At 34.2% G+C, this 12,665-nt stretch overlaps 1 protein-coding gene across 1 annotated transcript in view; it reads left to right on the forward strand.

Moving 5' to 3' along the window:
• LOC121381646 (doublecortin domain-containing protein 1-like) overlaps positions 1 to 12,665 on the forward strand; it is a 50,224-nt gene extending 37,559 nt beyond the window's left edge. Inside the window, exons 32-41 of the mRNA XM_041510983.1 lie at positions 878 to 1,137; positions 1,956 to 2,139; positions 2,575 to 2,760; positions 3,221 to 3,364; positions 4,549 to 4,650; positions 5,620 to 5,756; positions 6,442 to 6,531; positions 7,172 to 7,321; positions 7,933 to 8,118; positions 8,757 to 12,665. Coding sequence (XP_041366917.1) covers positions 878 to 1,137; positions 1,956 to 2,139; positions 2,575 to 2,760; positions 3,221 to 3,364; positions 4,549 to 4,650; positions 5,620 to 5,756; positions 6,442 to 6,531; positions 7,172 to 7,321; positions 7,933 to 8,118; positions 8,757 to 8,849 — 1,532 coding nt within the window. The 3' untranslated portion in view covers positions 8,850 to 12,665. The remainder of the gene's footprint in view (positions 1 to 877; positions 1,138 to 1,955; positions 2,140 to 2,574; positions 2,761 to 3,220; positions 3,365 to 4,548; positions 4,651 to 5,619; positions 5,757 to 6,441; positions 6,532 to 7,171; positions 7,322 to 7,932; positions 8,119 to 8,756) is intronic.

The raw sequence follows: 12,665 nt of genomic DNA on the forward strand, positions 1-12,665 counted from the left end.
TACACACAAGTAATTAATTTATTCAGTGGACAGCAAAAAGTAAAATCGTTGAGGCATGTTTAATCCCCCACCACACACACAGAAACAAAAGATCATGCGGTCCGTTGACTGCAGCTGTTCACTATATAGTATGGTCATGTGACAATAGTGGGAGTAATTATTGTCCTGAAATTCATGTTTTTTCAGTCAGTAATGTTAATAATGAGCTTAATTTATTTATGACATCACTTTACAGTTTAATGAACCCTCCCAACAAAACAATAATATTAAAAATATATACTTGTTTGAAGAAAAAACACCGTTTTGTATTTTAAATTTGCTATATGAAAGACTGGTCCCAGCACAGGTCAAACAAAGATGGCGGACAGTTGGAAAGAATACGTTTTTACCATTGAAATGACAATAAAACAAGTAATTTTTTATTATTATTCATCCAACTTATAATGCATTCAAGAATTTTTTTTGGCATAATATTGCATGATGGGGTGTTTTATTTATACTGTGCACAAATTATTGTTACATAATCTGTGAAAGGCTTAGGGTCTGATAAAAATTTATAAGTCACGGTCGGGAGTATTTTCGATCGGAATTTTATGCTCCAATTTGTTGCCTCCGTGTATAAGCCGACTCTCTTCTTTTGGAAAGTGTTTCTAGACTTCAAAAGTCGGCTAATACACGGCAATATATGGTAAGTACTTTTTGAACTTTAAACATGCTGGAGTTCCTTAACTGACATATATAGCAAGAAACATGACTACAGTAAATGAAATACATTAAAATTTTATTTTTTCACTTCAGCTTTTCAATTGTCACAATCCATTTCAAATTGACCACAAATCAATAGTATTTTTATGACATACATTTTCTTTGTTTTTAGCAAAGAAATTCAAACTTCCTCAGTGCGGCAGCTTCCGTTTTCTGAGTGGAAAGGTTGATCTGTCAACTCATGAAGCCGAGTTGACCCTCGCCAAGTGGGAAGAGACAATAGAAAAGCTTCGCGAGGAGACCAGTGTCCGCACAATCGCCAAGGAAATCTCGGCCGCCCAGACTGTACGCACTATTAAAATACTCGCATACAAGAACGGAGAAGGAAGAATGAGGCCTGGGAAGATTATTTTTGGTTCCAGCATCCAGGGAGTACGTTTCACACTGATGATTTTCTTGCATTAAAGCTGGGATGGGACTTAGCATAAGTTGTAAAGCTCTCATCTGATGCGCAAACAGTCTAGGATCGATCCGCATTGGTTGGCCCATTGGGTTATTTGTTCCTTCCACCCAGTGTACCATGATTGGTATATCAAAAGCCATGGTATGTGCTATCCTGTAAGTGGGATGGTGCATATAAAAGATTCCTTACTACTAATGGAAAAATGTAGCAGGTTTTATCTTCAAGTCTATATGTCAGAATTACCAAATGTTCAACATCCAATAACCGATGATTAATAAGTCAATGTACTCTTGTGGTGTCGTTAAACAAGAAATGTTAACTTTTTAAAATTAAAGCATTAATCACTAAATAACAGACTTTGTAGTAAAAAAAAATGAGTTGAGTGATTAATTGCTCCCCTAGCTTAGATTATGGGGAACCAATTAATAAAATACCATATGGCTACCATATAAATTCACATGCTAAGGGGAGATAATAATTACTCTCCTTCAACTAACCTCAGGGAAGTTATCGGGAGTGAGAGTGATAGCTCCCATTAATGCGACACCACATGATATGAATACTCCGTATAAGAATTGCCATGAAAATAGCTGATTGTGAATAAACAACATTATGATTTCATTGGTTACTATGCAATCGGCTATTCTCGAACGAGGCATTTGTTTCATGAGGCAACACTTTTAAATGGTGAGGTCTTAAATAAGTATGACTGTCACAATGAATACTTCAACGTGCATTCTAAACTTTGAACTGTGTAGATTCATTTGTTCGTTGTTTTTGATCACAGTTGTTGAACCAGTGTACGAGCCAGCTGGAGCTGTCGAAGGCCGCACGCCGTCTGTACATGGAGGATGGGATTCTCATGTTGGAGATGGAGGATCTCATTGACTGGGCCGTGGAGAACTACAAGAATGAGATGGCCGACAGGATAGAGAAGATGGTACTCAGAGATAACTCAACCTTACCAGATGGTACGTTTGCATTACTTAGGTTTAAAATACAAAATCTTAGAGGAATATATTTGAAAGCTCATTCCTTTTTAACTAGTTATTAAGGTATATGTCAGTATTTAGGATAAACTAGTGAAATTGGTCCCTACATAGGCAGTGGTGTCGACCTCATTATGATAATGACATTCATTGCAGATGATAACTTATAGCTATAATTTCATTTTCACCTACTGTTTCTATACACTGAGTTTAAAAACAGTGGCTTTAGTTACTAGGCATTTTGAAACAGTTTCAGTTTCACATTATTTTGAACTTCTTGCTGACATTATTACTTTTGGCAAATCCAAAAGGTTTCTAGTTGTCCTGGATTATGTAATAGCTCAAAATGCATTTTTTTATGGAACAAAGACAGTATACTTGCCTTGGGATCGAAGTTAAATACATGTGTTTTGACAGTGATGGAGGAGAGTGCAGAAGATTCCCAACAGATATCACAAGGGGCTGTCACTGGTAAAGACCTGCAGCTTATAGGGGAGGAGGAAGAGGAGGTGGATGATGAGAGAGGTGACGGTGACAGGGACAACACAGAACTATCTGCCACTGAAGACAAAGACCAGATCAGTGAAGTGGAAGAGAAAACTGGTATTTTAGTTTTGCTCTCTGAAACTCAATTTGGGTGACCATGATTAAACAAAATTCACCAGTTTGCTGTCATTATTTGCAAGAACAATGTTAGATGCTGTTTCTATTCCAACATTGTTTTAGACATCTGATTGGTGACTTCATGGTGAATGCCTAGACACTGAAGCCAAACCAACCACTGAAATTAACACTACCTGACACCGAGTTAACTATGCAAGCATGAGGACCATAAATAGGTTTTAGTTGAAAAAACATTAAATTCCTTTTGAGGCTGGTCTAGATTCATTTTAAAATGACTCATAAAAGATGTGGTATCTGTTAATCAGCTTTTTCTTCCTGTCATATTGTCTTAGTTTGACTGTATTAAACCAAGATCATAACTCAATTACCAAAATAATCATAGGTTTCAAGCATATGTAACTTTATATGAGAGACTAATAATGCTATGTTTATATTTCAGAACTTGATAATAATGAAGCACGAAAGATTGCAAAGAAAAGAGAACTCCTGCTGAGTCAAGTACCATTACCTTCCCTTGAGACAATTCTTCGATACCCTGTTGAAGTCTGGGTTTCAAGTGGAAAGAAATTTATTCCTCCAGAAGGTAATTTCTTGTGTTACTGTAGTAGTGTAGGTATAAAGTGCTTCTACTGGCAGTAGCTAGTGGGAATTTCCCTATTAGCTCAGTTGGTAGAGCACTGGATTCTTGTACTGAGAGTCCATGGTTCGAATCCCCTCAGTGGAGGTTGATTTTTATCTGTTGCATTTTGGAGCTTACGTAGGGACTGGGTGTGTTCTTAACACAAGAATACAATTATAACCCAGTCGGGACCCGTAACAGTTCAACTGCCCGTGGCCCACAGCTCCGGGACATAGCTTCACTTGAGGGGGGAGTATGTAGTAGTGTAGGTATAAAGTGCTTCTACTGGCAGTAGCTAGTGGGAATTTCCCTATTAGCTCAGTTGGTAGAGCACTAGATTCTCGTACTGAGAGTCCATGGTTCGAATCCCCTCAGTGGAGGTTGATTTTTATCTGTTACATTACTGCCATGACACTTTTCTAAATGTCCATTCAGCTCTGTGCAAGATACATGTGTCAAGCTAAGCTTGGAAGTGGCAATCTCTTGCAATGAAGGTGGAAAGAAAATCACCTTGGGTGTGGTAGTCCTTCATGATGCATGCAACAGGCATTGAAATAATCATGGTGTTTGGTAATCCATGTACAGATTACAACAAAGTAGAGACCTGGTTATGACACATTTGTCAAGTTTATAATTAGCATTATTATTACGATAAAATCCCATGGAATATGCACCGATACTTTGTTATTCATTCATAACACTTTTTATTGTACCAATACATTTATGTACATAAACAAATCCACAATTGATCCAAATTTAAGAGGTGTAGTTTTTGTTTAAATAAGATTTTGTGGATGATTATGAAGTACTGTTCTTGACTCTATGTACTGCATTATCAGATATATAGAAAAAGGAGGATGTTGCCAATGCACCTATAAAGCAATTTGGCTCTATAATATATAAGAGAAGAGGATGTTTCTTAAAACATAAAGATAAAAAACATTGAGTTTATTCAGTCACAGAGAAAAACTGCTACTCGTTTAAAATATTTCAATTATATTGCTTTTAATATACATATATACATTGAGTTTGGGTTTTTTTATTTTGTTTTTTAGAGTGGGAAATAGAGAGCGTTTCGTTTGGTGGTTTTTGTTTATATTTTTGTTTTTTGCTCCCTTTTTTTTATCAGTTACATTCTTATTATTCAGTTGTTGAATCGAAGGACATCAACAGAAGGAAGAAGAGAGCATTTCGAGCACAGGTGTCTCTGGAGTTGGATATGGAGAAACACATTCTGAGACAGATGAAAGGTATTGTTATTGTGGGCTCGATGGGCCATGTTAACTAGGCCATGGATGGGACAGAAACACATTCTGAGACAGATGAAAGGTTTTGTTATTGTGGGCTCGATGGGCCATGTTAACTAGGCCATGGATGGGACAGAAACACATTCTGAGACAGATGAAAGGTTTTGTTATTGTGGGCTCGATGGGCCATGTTAACTAGGCCAGGTGTCTCTGGATGGGACAGAAACACATTCTGAGACAGATGAAAGGTTTTGTTATTGTGGGCTCGATGGGCCATGTTAACTAGCCCAGGAATGGGACAGAAACACTTTTTATCTTAACCCAGAATGTACACCATTTCTGACTAACAAAAGTGACATCCAAACACCATGATGATGTTAAATGTTTTTGTTTTATTATTTGTTCGGCCTATTGCCAATTAATGTGTTTCACTTTAATATTCCAACATATTGAAGTTTCAAATTTATAATCATGGTTAAATTATTAAAGGGGTATTTTTAGAAATTCAGAAATGAGTAAAACTAAGTGCAATAAATATTGGGTGAGATACAGCTTCATGGTATAGAGTTTTGAGTGGTAGGATTAATTTCCATTGATGGACTATAGGGTTTTCCTGTTCTGATTGGTATTCCATAACTAGTACCTCAAGGCTGTGGTGTGTACTGTCCTTTTTATGTAGCTTATTTGTATTTTAAACACATGTTAAACATCAAATAACTCTAGTTTAATATGTGCTGAAGTGTCATTAAACAAAATTTCTTTTCTAAGCTTAATCTACAATCTAATTATGAATGTAATTTTTATGGTATATTAATTTTAACAGTGTAATGATTTAATAGAGCAATAGATTTAACAGTGTTGTGGGGTTATTAACTACCTTTTATATTTTAGAATTACTAGGCCAAGAGTTGCATTATTTTGAGGAAATGGTTTTTTTTAGATATTGAAGTGTAATAGCTAAATATATTTCAGGTCGTAGATTTGAAGAGCTGAACCCAGGAGAATACAAATCGACTTTGAGTGCTCATCAACCAGTGATTATAGAAGGACATTGGCAGGAGCCGACAGTCCACGAGAAGATGAAACACGACACTGTACACAGACTGCAGGTAGCCATCTTGGAAATATACCTCTTACTGTTACAGACTACGTTATTAGACACCAATTGTTTTTATTATGTTTGCAGAATTGATACTTTTTGGTTTCTTTGCATTCTTGATTGAATTGAAAAAACCCCAAAAAACATGCATTGGTTATAAGCTATAACAGCTTTTTTAAAAGCTTTAAATTAGCCGCTACTTACAATTCTTGCTTAAATTATTAATTTTCATAAATTTAATGTGTTTCTAGTTGTCCTGGAGTTCGTAGTAGATCTTTTGTGCATTTTACACGCAACGAAAAAAGGTTTGCACCTTGTAAACAAGGATCAGTGTCTTGTTACAGTTCTACATTAGGAACAGCAGTTAGGATGCAATATAACATTTAGATGGTATTCATTATCTCTGATATATATATATATATATATATATATATATATATATATCTTGCTTAGATGTTCTATAAGATAATGTGTTCGAAACCATAGTGGTATATGAACACATTAAACCACTTAATAATTATATGATAATCATTGTTTAAAAATATTACTGAAGTGAGGCTTTATCAAAAACACATTCAACGACTACATTCTGAATTAAAAAAAATTTTTTTTTTAAATCAAAATTATGAGTCTGGGTAATAGTAGAGCTGTTGCATACCTTTCATAGCTTTGTTGTTGTTGGTTTTTTCATTTAGACACATCTTGGTGAAATCGAAGCTAACCAGAAAGACCAATCTCGACCATCAAGTGCCAACTTCTCCAGACTGTACAGACAGCCCAATTTGGTAATTCAATGTATATAATTTATTTATTTAATTAGTCAGGCACGACAGAGCAGGGTGGTGGGGGGAGGGGTCTCTAGCCACCCCAATAAAAAATATGATTGGTAGTATATCCTTACGACAGAGATGAATTTTACTTGTAGAATGCAGGAAATTGCATTTCAGGACATTTAGTTTTCAAAATTTTAGGAGGAAGCATAGCCCCCCAAACCCCCTAGAAACTTTGTTCTGTGCCGCAATCAGCCCCCACCCCCACCCCCCTGAAATGGCAACTTGCTTCCACCATGCCTGTTAGTTACTAGTATTGTATAATCATGTATTCATTTTCTTCTCTCTTGAGGAAAAAGAAATGCTATATATATTTGGCCACAATTGTGAATAATTTCTTTACCATCCATTATTTATTTTATTTGCCTTTGTTTCACACTAAAAATATCAATATGAATTTAAAAAAAAATAAACTGTGAATTGTGTTTGCATGATCAGGCCTCCTGATTTTACTAAAACAATCATTTCCAATAGCACGTTGGCAAAATCATGGAACTGAAAGTCCATTACCCATTATTATGTTATATAATCTATTATTACCATGATCATCAAATTTGATATCCTGAGTTCTGATGATTAATTTTTGCGTTTTCAGAAAAGAGTGATGGTTTATCCGAATGGTGAAAGTCTGGAACGAGCAGTTTATGTCTGGGGAGAGACGCTAGAAGAAATCCTTGATTTGGCCACTGTAAAGCTTGATATGTGGAAACAAGCCAAGTATATTTTTACCAGTGAAGGAATACCTGTAAGTTGAAAGTAACTGCAGACTATATTCATTTCTTTTTACAGTTTCTATAAGTCATAAAGTTTTAGGAACTTTATTGAGAGTGAATTGCAGAACATATCAGAATGCAGAACAATTTACTGATGATTAAATTGAGTTAAGTATGTTGAACAAAAAACATGAATCCTCACTTAAAGCTGTGGTATATGCTATCTTTAGAAAGTGCAGATAACAATTTCTTGCATGTTGAACAATAAGAGTAGCCTGAGGTAAAAACAAGTTTCTTCTCTCACTGTATAGACCTGGGCTGAGTTCAGCCAGATCGAGTAGAAAAACGTCTGCTAGACTGGTTTATACACTTCATGGTAAGTAAACCAAATTGCCACGTCGGGAATCAATCAAATAGTTTGCGAATGTTAACGAAACATTTGCTGGCTGAACTTGGAGCAGGGCTACACTCAGTGACACAGAATGGGAAAAAACATATTATAATTAGAATGTAGGTTACAGCACAATAACATTTATAACATTTCTTCACATTTAAATTAGGATTTATTTTTCGTCTACACCTTTTCATAATGTAGTTTTTCTGTAATATTCACAGTTAAATTAAGTAATTATTTTTCCTACAGATAACGTCTTTTGATGATCTCGAGAGAGACCAACTCATCTGTATCTCACCCATCAAAACATTTAAACGTCCTAAAGGTCACATTCTTGACATTGAGGTCAAGGCCAATTGGGGTCGTGCACGTCGGAAGTATGGACCAGCAGCTACAGAAGTGATGGTGACATCTGCAGCTAATCCAAAAGTTGATGTAAGTAGGATTGTTGTTATATCTTTTCTTAAGTTAATATGCAATAATATGTCTAGGTTGCCATTTCATTTAGTATATTAGGTGCTGTAGAGATCAGGCTATGCAATAGGATGTCATCATTCTTGATCAGCTATTAAATACTTTATTTCTCTATACATTGTCAACATTTACAAGTATACAAAAATGAAAAAAGAACATAAAATAATATTCATTCAATAAGTTAGTACTCAATATCACTACTTAAGTTAAACTGAAAAATAAAGGACATTTTTTATTTAATGACACACTCAACACATTTTAGTTACGGTTATATGGCGTCGGACATATGGTTAAGGACCACACAGATATCGAGAGAGGAAACCCGCTGTTGCCACTTCATGGGCTACTCTTTTCGATTAGCAGCAAGTGATCTTTTATATGCACCATTCCACAGACAGGATAGTACATACCACGGCCTTTGTTAAACCAGTTGTGGAGCACTGGCTGGAACGAAAAATAGCCCAATGTGCCCACCGACGCAGATCGATCCTAGACTGACAACGCATCAAGCGAACGCTTTACAACTGGGCTATGTCCCGCCTCTTAAACTGAAAAGGATTTTGCTGTTTTAAGTGACATGTTTTATTCTTTTTTCTCAGGTGGATCCATTTGGGCCTCCCGAACTTGCTTTACCACTTACCAAAAACGAGCAGGCAGCAACAAGACCTTCCCGACCAGAACCATGTGCTTAATTAGATCTGCTGGCACAGATCCATGTTTAGATGTTCGTTCACAGCCAGAACTGTGGGCTTAATTTGACGTATAGCTTCCTTATCCAGATATTTCTTCATCCATTTGCTTTAGTAGATCTGGCTTTCTTTACCGACATACTTTAAAACCAGAACCGTAGAGGGACTTGGTCTCTCTTTTTAAATATTACTTGAAAACCAGAACCATGACAGACTTGGTGTCTTTGTTTAAATATTCCTTGAAAACCAGAACCATGGACAGACTTGATTTCAGTTTTAATATTCCTTTACAGCCAAATATTTGTTCTTAATCACACCTAGTCTCATTGCCCACACATTCCTTCACAAGCAGAGCCATGTGCTGAATTGGACGGACTTCATCATCTTGCCCACATATTCCAATGTGTTTGAAGCGTAATCTGGAGTCATCCAGATATACATTATTAGTGAATCAAAACCAGGACTTAGTGTGTTAAACACAGACATTAGAAGCTGTTTGAAATATTTGTGATAGATCTACTTGTAGCTCAATAATTAGAAATTTTTGTGATCTACATGTAACTGAATAATTTGCGATAGATCTACATGTAACTGAATAATTATAAATATTTGTGATCTACATGTAACTGAATAATATGTAATATGTGTGATAGATCTACATGTAACTTAATAATTTAAAATCTTTGTGATCTACATGTAACTGAATAATATGAAATATTTGTGTTAGATCTGCATATAGCTGACTAATTTGAAGTAGTTTTAATAATCTACCTCTAGCTGGATAATTTGAGACCTAGTGTGGTAGATTTTCATGTAGCTAAATAATTTGGAATGTTTGTAATACTAGTAATCTACCTCTAGCTAAATGATTTGAAACCTAATGTGATAGATTTGCATATAGCTAAATAACTTTAAATCTTTGTAATAATTTACATATTTGAAATATTTGTGATAAATCTACATGTAGCTGAATAATATGAAATATTTTTGATAGGTGAATAATTTAAAATCTAATGTAATAGATACATGTACTTGTAGTTGAACAGTTTAAAATCTTTTGTGATAATCTTTGTTTTTTGGCCTAAATATAAATTGCTTGTTGCAACTTTATGGAATATGGAATGAAATATAGAAATCTTTGCTTTAAAAAAAAAAGAAGGAAAAAAAGCATAATCGTGCCATAGGAGTGAATGCATTTTTTGTATCACCTCCCCCACCTCCCCCGACATAAAAATAAGAATGTGATGTAGTAGGCTACTTTTTCTTTAATTTCTTTAATAATTAATGACAATGGTTGAAGTAACAAATTTAACTTATACAGTTTTGTTTTTGGCTTGTATTAATTAATACTATTAGTTTTTAATAATATTAAAGTCAAGATATTAAAATTAGTGTTGTCCCTTTTGACATCATAAATGCCTTATTTAGGTAGCTTAAGTATCAGGCATTGTGTTAAATAAAATATTGCATTTAATTGGTTGTCTAAGGCGTGCAACTAAGCAAAAGTCAGAAGATGTCTAGGTTTATGTATATCTTCACATCTTGCCATTCCTGTTTTGTCATATTAACAACCATGCATTTGACTCGTCAAATGGTAGAGCAAATTGTTAGAGACTCAAAACATTTTGAAAATCGGGGAAAATATTGTCTTTTTTTTAGTGTTGTTTTCTCTTCTTGTTTCAACACAAAACATCTACTGATTGTTATATTATATATCAGTGTGTTGGGGAGTCCTTAAACCAACATTCCTTTCCTTCACTGATTGAGAAATAAAATAAACCTTTCAAACCATATGGTTGAAATGGTGTGTTATGTATTTGACGTCTTTTGTGTGACTACATGCACAACATCATGATAAAATCATTATACGGTTCAGATTTGACAGTTAAAAAAAGAAGATGCTTTTCATCCAAGTCTGTGACACTTAAAGCCGTTGTGACAACCGACTCCTATGAAGTCCTGAAATTATTAGTTTTTGTATGGTACCATTAATGCATTTAAAGAATGTTAACACTTTTTTCCAATCGGTGAAATTCATTTGATTACAGAAATGTCTTATCATACATATAATTGGTATTTTGAAGTTACATGTGTATTATTCTATTAAAAAATGTTGGTTTCATGTTTGTTCTTATTTAAAATTCTTCATGTTTAGCTCCTTTGGTCAGTTATTCCATATTTTTCATTTGTATTACTTAAAGAATCTTGTCCATCTTGAAAATCCTCACTGATGTTTTATCAGAATTTTTATAATCACCATTTATCTTATAATTTAACTGATGTTTTTTATATTTGTTTTAAACACTATTCCTCAAATAATGTCATAAAGTACCAATTTGACTACCCTTATCTGGTGACATGACTACCCTTATCTGGTGACATGACTACCCTTATCTGGTGACATGACTATCCTTATTTGGTGACATGACTATTCGTATGTGGTGACATGGCTATTCGTATGTGGTGACATGACTATTCTTACCTGGTGACATAACTGTTATCTGGTAATTTTACTATCCTTGGTTTTGTAACGTTGGATTGTGTTTATACTAATATGTGTTTTAGAATTTAAAATTGCCAGCTTATTTTAATTGGTGATTAATTTGATTTTAAACCTATAACCTTTTATTACTGCAACAATAGGTGCTTAATGATCTCATTTAATAATGTTTAAATGTACACTTTTTTATTTTTTATTTTTCTGTATATTTTATTTTGGTGGAAGGTTATTATTCAGCTATTGATTTAGGATAAATATATATTTTTAAACTTATTAGTTCTTGCTACATTTTATTTTGTAATTATGTTATAGTAGCTTAGGTTTATGTACACTTTTTAAAATAATGTACAGAAGTTTACATTTTATTGTTTATTATAAAATTCAAATGTTTTCAGAACAAATAGGTCTTTGTGGTAATATTCCATTAAATCATCTGCAAAATGAAAATTCATGTATTGGCAATTTATTATAGATTTCCCATTACCAATCAAAAGAAAGGTTTTTTTTATATGTACATGTACATGTTTAATAATTTTGTATTATGTTATACATGTGATAGCAGATGGCTGTGATAACTAATTTTACTGTCTCATATTCTACATTTTAATAGTAAACACACATGTATTGTTTGTTGTACACATAATTTAAAATAAGCTGTAAAGCTGTAATTCAAGCATAGATACAGATGATTTGGAGAATTAAAAAACAAACAAAACATTTCTTCCATTAATTAATAAATGAAGTGGATTGGCAAACATGATAAGGCCTACATGTGTATATATATAGATGCCTATCCATTTTTGGAGAATGGTTAAGATTACCTGTTAAGACTAGTTATTGTATTACAGAGGTCAATGTTTATTTCAAAGGCATAATAAAACCTACACACATATTTTTTTGAAGTCTCTTAAGTATTTTTTTTTTTTATTGTCCCCAGAAATATTTGGCAGTGTCAGGGTTGAAGTCTCTTAAGTATACTTAACAAGTATCAAGTTGAACTGAGTTTTTCTGGTAGAACTCGTGTGGATCTTGGATTGACCTTATATATCCTAGTGCAATCAACCGATAGAAAGATGCTAGAAAGCCATGCTAGAAAAACCTTCTAGCACACATACCTATAGATGTTAAAGCACTCTTTTCACTGGTTAATTGGTCTCATCATCCAGGCATTAAGATGGACGTTTGTAACTGTTTACATCATTTCATTTCAACTTATTTTCGTGCTTATATCCAATTAAGGTTCAAGCATGCTGTCCTGGGCACACACCTCGGCTATCTGGGCTGTCTGTCCAGGACAGTGGGTTAGTTGTTAGTTGGTT

The sequence above is a fragment of the Gigantopelta aegis genome, chromosome 9, assembly GCF_016097555.1.
Source record: "Gigantopelta aegis isolate Gae_Host chromosome 9, Gae_host_genome, whole genome shotgun sequence".
In the NCBI taxonomy this organism is placed as follows: Eukaryota; Metazoa; Mollusca; class Gastropoda; order Neomphalida; family Peltospiridae; genus Gigantopelta; species Gigantopelta aegis.